This window comes from Cryptomeria japonica, chromosome 2 (assembly GCF_030272615.1).
Source record: "Cryptomeria japonica chromosome 2, Sugi_1.0, whole genome shotgun sequence".
Lineage (NCBI taxonomy): Eukaryota > Viridiplantae > Streptophyta > Pinopsida > Cupressales > Cupressaceae > Cryptomeria > Cryptomeria japonica.
Window position 1 is genome coordinate 313394902 of NC_081406.1, and position 7510 is coordinate 313402411.

The 7510-nt window shown below is 35.4% G+C and overlaps 1 protein-coding gene across 1 annotated transcript; it reads left to right on the forward strand.

The window, feature by feature from the left end:
- Positions 1–1896: 1896 nt before the first annotated feature.
- Positions 1897–2677, forward strand: LOC131070217 (protein PXR1-like). The gene is made up of 2 exons (XM_058005720.2): positions 1897–2243; positions 2360–2677. Exons 1-2 carry the CDS (start codon positions 1902–1904, stop codon positions 2675–2677), a joined length of 660 nt encoding a protein of 219 aa, XP_057861703.2. The 5' UTR covers positions 1897–1901.
- The last annotated feature ends 4833 nt before the right edge of the window (positions 2678–7510 follow it).

Below are 7510 nucleotides of genomic sequence, written 5' to 3' on the forward strand. Positions count from 1 at the left end.
CACCCTTGTTCTGTATCTATGCTCGATAAAAGCCACCTCCTCACCAAGAACTAGTTTAACAACCCTCAAGAACAGGGGGTCCTTCGGAATGAACATGTTTTGCAGCCATTTTGCAAGAACCAGACCCCAAAAAGCAAGCATAAGCTTAGTTGTTATGAGTATGAAATTGGCTTCCATATCGCACTCCCCACAAAATCGCCTAACTCTACACAGAGACCACTATTACCACCACCAAAATCGCTCGACTGCCACAATGAACGAACGCAAATTCTCATTCTAACAATAAATGAAGCTCTCCCAACTCCCGCCATCAATGCAAAGGATTTTGGCATTAATTGCTTGTAATACTCAGCCAGCCTAGGCACACGAACAAAGAGAAAAGAAATACATTTCACACATTTCAAGTATGACAAGGTACTGTACTTAGCAAATTATCTTAACTCCATTGAATGGTACTATCATTTCCATCCCACCACCTCACCTCTCCCTTAGCTAAATCACATGCCACATTGAACAATTCGTCAGCATTGACATTTCCACTTCTCCTTACATGAGAGATGCAAAAATCTTGAAAAGATTTTAATATTTAGCAGATTAATGTGATAAACTTATTTAATCTCCAACTCGGGGTTACTCCTTTCATGATTGCGTTAACCACAACTTGCAAATCTCCCCTAAATGGACTTTCAAAACCTTCATGTTTACTGCCAAATTAGTTGCTAACAAAACCGCTTGCACCTCTGCCTCATTATTTATTCCATCTTGCAATCTTTTTGCTCCTTTAAAAAGAACCTTCCCTTCATCATCGCAAGCTACACATCTTGCTCCAAAAGTACCTGGTTACCCCTAGAAGCCCTGTCATAGTTGATCTTAACCCATCCTCGTCGTTCGGGTTTTAACCAAATCTCCTCGTTTCCAAAGTTCTTACAAACAGGATTAACCCATGAACAGATCTCAGAGCATTATCTTTATTTATATATTCTATATAAATTATATCTTCTATATGATTTAAATAATTTATAAAAAAAATTATTACGACTATGATTTCATAAAAGAGATTAAAAGAAAAGTCATTATTAAAATACATTATTTTAACCTTTACAATAATATTAACTAAATCTTATCAATTCCTTTTCAAATTAATTTTCATCCTTATTATTATTTAAAATTAAAATTTATTTTAACTAATATAATTAAAAAATCATTTCAAATTAAAATACGAAGATTTTACCTATTCTAATCCCCTTCTCCTTTGGTTTTACTCACCCACATGTGCGAATAAGAACGACACGAAAATAAATGGTGAAATAAGATTGACAGGAAAATAAATGGTGAAATAAGATTGACCACTTTGCCTCTAAATCATTGAATATTCATTTAAACCGGCCTCTAAACTGCAATTTGGTCACTAAATTGCAATTTGAATACTAAATTTCAAAAAGCATACTGCCTATGAATAACATTTTGGCAAAATTTTGCAGCTTAAGAAAATAACAAGATATTCCGACAGTTGTATCGGAAATTCGCGAGATTACCGCTTCAAAACCTTTATCCGACAGTTGTATCGGAAATTCGGCAAACTTTTATTTGATTTGAAATTTTTGACCTCGGCGAATTTTATCCGACTTCGGTGGGCAAAGGCTTGTGAGGTACCTAGGTACATGATGGTTTCCGAATCGTTTAAAGTTGAATGCGTTGTGAGGTACCTAGGTAATTAATTTTAGATTGAAAGAAAGCTACTCATTTTAATTATATTTCCGTCATAAATCTGCTGATCTGGTAACCTCATTACCGTGTGTTTTCATTGCTTTACTAAGAAAAGCCTCTCCATACGGCGTTCTAATTGTGTTTGTCTTTGCTTTACTAAGAAAAGCCTCCCCTCCTATCTTTCTTTTTACAGCATGGCGGCTTCTTCAGAGAAAACCGCGCCATCAAATAATAGGCAGGGCGGAGGGAACAATGAAATTGTTGAGGTTTTTTCAATACCCATTTCAACGAAGAAGCGCAAGAGAGGAGAGGAGTCGAAAAATGAGAGGCATACAAGTAGCAAAGGCAAGGAGAAACAAGAAAAACCTACACCCGCCTCCGCTGCAAAGAAAGTCAGATTCCAGGAGGAGGTAACAACTGAGACCAAAGAAATTGATGAAAGGGAAAACAGCATTTTGAAAAGGAGAAAAGAGAGCAGTCTGGTGGAGAATGATAAAAAAAAAGATGAAGGGAAAGAAAAACACTCAAGTGTTGAGGTAACGATTTCGAAAAACTCTTGTTTATTATCATTTTAATATATATATGTTTTTTGTTTATAGTGGCATTAAAATTTGAATTTGATGGTGGTTTTCAAATCCAAATTTCAAACCAGGTGCTGGATCACATTCACACCAAGAATATGATTGAGGGGTGTGTGAAATCTATGATAAGTGAAGCAAAACAAGAATTTGGGAAAGAGAACAAGAGTATTATGGATGCCTTTCAAAATAAGGCGAGACAAGGAAATGAGAAGCGCAAAGGGTCAGCCTCTTACAAGCACAGGGCTGATATGTTTGATAGTTTACCTTGTTCTCATTACATAAGAAGCGATATGTTGGAAGCCCCACTGAGTGATTTTGAAATTGAAGAACTAAACGAGACGTACGCTTTGTGCAAGAGTATGAGGTCGAGTTGGTGCAAGAGACTTTAAAAACAATGTATGCAGTTATACTATTCCACATTCCTCTTTTCTAGAATTCTAGATTACATGCACTCACAAATCGTTACACAATTCAAACCTCAATTTATGTATCTTATCTATTTACTCAAGCTACAAATTTTTTTTCTTGCATACAACACCTTGATGTACACATCTAATCATATCGTTTCTTTGCTTGTATAGGTCCATAGAATACATTGCATCTCTCACAAAACATCATGCTCATAATATAACACCAATGTATATATTTCTATATTATGTTAATGGTAACATTCACTAATTAAAAACAAACTTGAACTCTCCTCCGAATTTCCATAAAAAAAAGAGAAAGAGAAGTGAACCTCCTCTGTCCGATTTCATCAACAAGGGTATCGATTACTTAACATAGAATTTTCTCCAAATACCTCAATTCTTATGTTCATCCTGGGCTTCTGAACTGAAAGTTAAATACTCTATTCTCACCATTTGCATTTTCAGCAGTATGTGTTTGTGGATTAGAGTAGTCAGAGATTATTGTTTTTCACCATTTGCATTTTCAGCAGGATATTGTATTTTGATTGCGGAGTACTTAAGCATAACAATTGTGTGAATACCATCTTCATCTAGAATTGTTTGGCAATATAAGTAGTGCAGTAAAATATTGGCATTCTAGATTAGGGTAAATTGTATTAAGAATTGCGTTTATAATACCAATTTTTTTTGGAACAATGGTTATTTATAATCAGTTCTCACTTTCAAGGATGAGCATTCCAATTGTGGGAATACCAAATATTGTTGAAATTTAATCCAAGAAATTTAATTTACATTATTTTTTACCTTGCCAAGTTGCTTGGATGAGCCTAATGCTAATATGAAACTAAAAATATTATGAACAAGAAATGATTGGTAAGTAATTCATCTAAATGATAAAATAGTCAATATTGACAGGTTCATGAGGTTCTATGTTACATTCTATGATCAGAGAATTGAATGGCTAGGAAACTGGTAATGTTTGCCTACATGTTTAATTTGCAATCTGTTATGTCATTTGTGTGTATCTTATGAAATATTGATGCTCCAACTTGTATTATGAAATGAATGCACTCTACCATTCACTTTCTTTGTTTAGTTCCTTGGAGACAGGTGGTTGCACCTGGGCTCCACGTAAAGGGTGTATTTTATTTTATCTGATTATTTTTGTTTTCGGAATTGCCCCAACGAGACGGTGTAGATGCACACCGAGATCTCTGTTCACATGTTCATAATGCATTGTTGCAGCACTTGATTTGATCTATACATGGGGTGTGAACTGACCCCTACCTAGTATCCATCTGTCAATAACTACTTCTGATCAACATATCCTTTACAAAAATATTATTATAGGCACTTAAATCTGTCAGTTTTCGCAGTAGCTAGTCAGATTGGTTCAAATGGTGCTCAATTTTAATTGCTATTCTAACTTGGAAATTCTGCCCTCTTTTTCATTGCTTTTATGGATGCCCATACCCATTTTGGCATAGGCGGGGAGAATGCTGGCAAAGGTTGTGGAGTCCACCAAGGCAGTTGCTTGGTGAATGTTAGACTTATCTCGACTATTTATGATGATTTGGATGATGATTATTCATGTGTTTTAGTTACGCATTGTGATGATAGACATTAATGGGCATATGCTATTTTGGATTGTTTATACGATTTTGATACTATCATTATTGATCATGTTATTTGATGGATACTATATGCTTACTATGTGATAGATTATCGATAGATTATATTGATCATGGATTTGATGTTGAATATGATTACACTAACCCTATTTCATGATTACATTTGATGATATGCTTATGAGATGTGTTTGACTATTGTTTGACTATCTTTGTGATAGAGACGATTCCATATCACTCATTATGAGCGGGATGTGTCATCGCGACTCTCTATCACTTGTCTGTTATGATATATATGTATATGTTGTATTATTGTTTTGTGGTTGTAGGACCTTGCAAGTACTAGACATCGATTCCACTTGGCTTCACAGGTCTGAGCGTTTCTTTAATTGCAATGGCTTATATGGTTCTGAGATGACATTAGTTCTGTAATAACCCACCAAAATTTGACCATTCTTTTTTTTGTTTAATTTAATCATTTGTGTTTGATTCAATCGCATACTCTGGGCATCAATCCATTAGGATTAGGCATTCATCCATCCGGGATGAGCATCCAACCATACGGGTTAGGCATCTATCTATACAGGGCAGGAGGTTTCATCTATCCAATATGGGATAGGCATCTACCCATACGGGGTAGACATCTATCCAATTAGGATAGGAGGTGCTCTGGCCAGAGACTTAGACTCATCGGGACCATTGGGGTCCTAAGTCACTCACTAAGTACTACACTCTTCAAATAGGAGTGCACCGAGGTCGCCGTCCTTGGGAGAAATTGAAATAACATAATACAATGTTTGAATTTCGCCTCGAAATTTGGCTTAAAGCCTCGGGAAGTCAAGCGAATCCATACGAGATTCCTTCCGAGTATGCATTGAATTACTTTTCCCTTTTTATTATACTTATCTTTCAAATTAGGATTCTACTCAATCCTTTTTCTTACCAAACCTAGACCCCATCCACGAACGCGTGAGTACTAGGGACAACTCCATCTCTAGACTGCATACATACCCGTTTCGGCACGGGATCAAGGCGTAAAGTATATAGTTCTATTTTCTACTCTATGCTTTGGTGTAAACTGATTAGTGGGTACGCAACCTTTTCTAGGGTCAATGTCCCAGACAGTTTCTCTGCGGTTGCTACCCACAGTGGTAGCACTTAAGCAAAGGCTCAAGATGGCCTATTGCTTGTGGCCTAAAATAACTAGATCCTAATACCTATCATAAGCGTCACCCTTGACCAATTGTCAATTGTCAACAATTCTTCGAGATTAAATCAATTTCATAAAATCATTTCACTCAATCATCCCTATAGGGGTTTACTATGGTTTAACTCAGTGGATGAAAGATCATTTTAGAATTATCTTAATAGATTATCGATCCAGGGGGGATTACCTACCCCTTGGACTTTAACTTCCAAGTGTCCCTTATTACTCCCCGACGATTTATAGGGATGATGCCACAGATGTCGTTGATGCAGCTTTATTAGGCGTTAAGTGCAGCAATTCAACACGACGACTTTACCCGTAAGCGTGACCTAGAGGCACTGTATATACTGAATGCTGCTAGGTTTTGGTTTTCCAACTTCCTTTATTTAGTTTTCTAACTAAGAAGCTATGAAAACATCATGCTTGAAAACAATTATGAAATGAATGTACGTAATTAGACATTGTAAAGTTTAATTAATTGAAATAACTACCTTGATGGTATTCATGTACCACTTGATAAAAAAAATACCATCTTTCTACAATTAATATTTCAAACTTGAAATCTAACTTACATAATAATGACAAAATTATGAACTCACATATTGATAATTAAAAACGTGTAACTTGCATGGGGATGAAAACATCAATAAAGGCAATTAATGTATAAGTAATTTGCATGAAGTGTGGCAGTTCTACCCTTGTGGTGGATTCTTTCTTTCTTACTCCAGGTAGTAGGCCCTCCTTTGTCTGGCAATTTTAGCTAGGTAGTGAGCCCACCTGCAGTGAGCATTTTGGTAGCGAGTCATCTTTGTAAACCCACCTTAACTGATGTCACCCTAACATGTGTTTTCATATTGAGAACTAACATTCTTTGTGGTTTTTTCCTCCTTGGTTTTCCACATCATATCTAGTGCTTCATGTGTGTGTTCTTTCATGTTCATATTTGCTTGTCATGATCCAAGTATAGATTAGTAATTTTTACCTTATATTAGACATTGATACATGACGACATTTAATTGAAGTGCTTGACAACATAATTTATATTTGACATTATGATTACTTATGACATTTGATTTTTGATGACAATATTCTAATTATGGTGCTATTTAATATAGATGGCATTTTTATTTAAAATAATGATTATATGTCGTGATCTAACAATTTCATCGAGTGTGAAGTGGATGTAGGGACAACCACCAAAGGTGGACATATGGGCGAGGAGGGGTCTCCTAGCTTGTTGGCAACGACTCACTGAATGGAACCTATGCATACACGCACAAATAATAATTAAATAGATTAATCAATTTTGAAATAAATAAATTAATAAATACACATTATAATAATACTCAAAAAGCTGAATTATTAAAATTTAAAATCAAACGAAAGAGTTATAAATAAGTAAACAAATTGTAATTAAAATTCAACTTAAAGATTTTAGGAAATAAATTATTGAAATTAGCACATGAGTTAAAAAATTAAAGGGAGATAAGACTCTTATGCCTAACAGTTCAAACTATGCAATTGCTTAGTTAAGGGAGGCAACTCAGTAATTTCTTGAGTCTTTCCAATCAATTCTCCTCATGATTCAGTGCAACTCTAGAATTTGTTTCAGTTATGTTCCTTGAATATCAATCAATTCATATTTTCTTAACTTCATCTAAAACTTTCATCAATTAAGATCCATAAATCATGGATCGAATTTGCAATCCAGTAGAGTTTAAAATTGGGAAAGAAATCAAACTTGGGGAAAGCAAAAATTTGGATCCCTCTCTTAGCAATTTAGCAAGACTGCCAGGGTGAATTGGGAAGCACGAATCTTTCCCCTCTTCATTTTTCTCTGCAAAAACCCATTCACTGCTTTTGATTTTTTTTTTTTTTTTTTTTTTCCGGGGGGTGGGGGGTGGAATCGATCTACTGAAAGGACACTACACCTATTGTCTCCCTTTCTCCACATCGACTTGCTGAAGTCGATATCAG

Bases quoted from the DNA above. Each gene is read 5' to 3' on its own strand.
- LOC131070217 (XM_058005720.2), top strand. From the start codon at position 1,902: ATGGCGGCTTCTTCAGAGAAAACCGCGCCATCAAATAATAGGCAGGGC. The intron at 2,244-2,359 runs GTAACGATTTCG...ATTTCAAACCAG, and splicing joins AAAAACACTCAAGTGTTGAG to GTGCTGGATCACATTCACAC.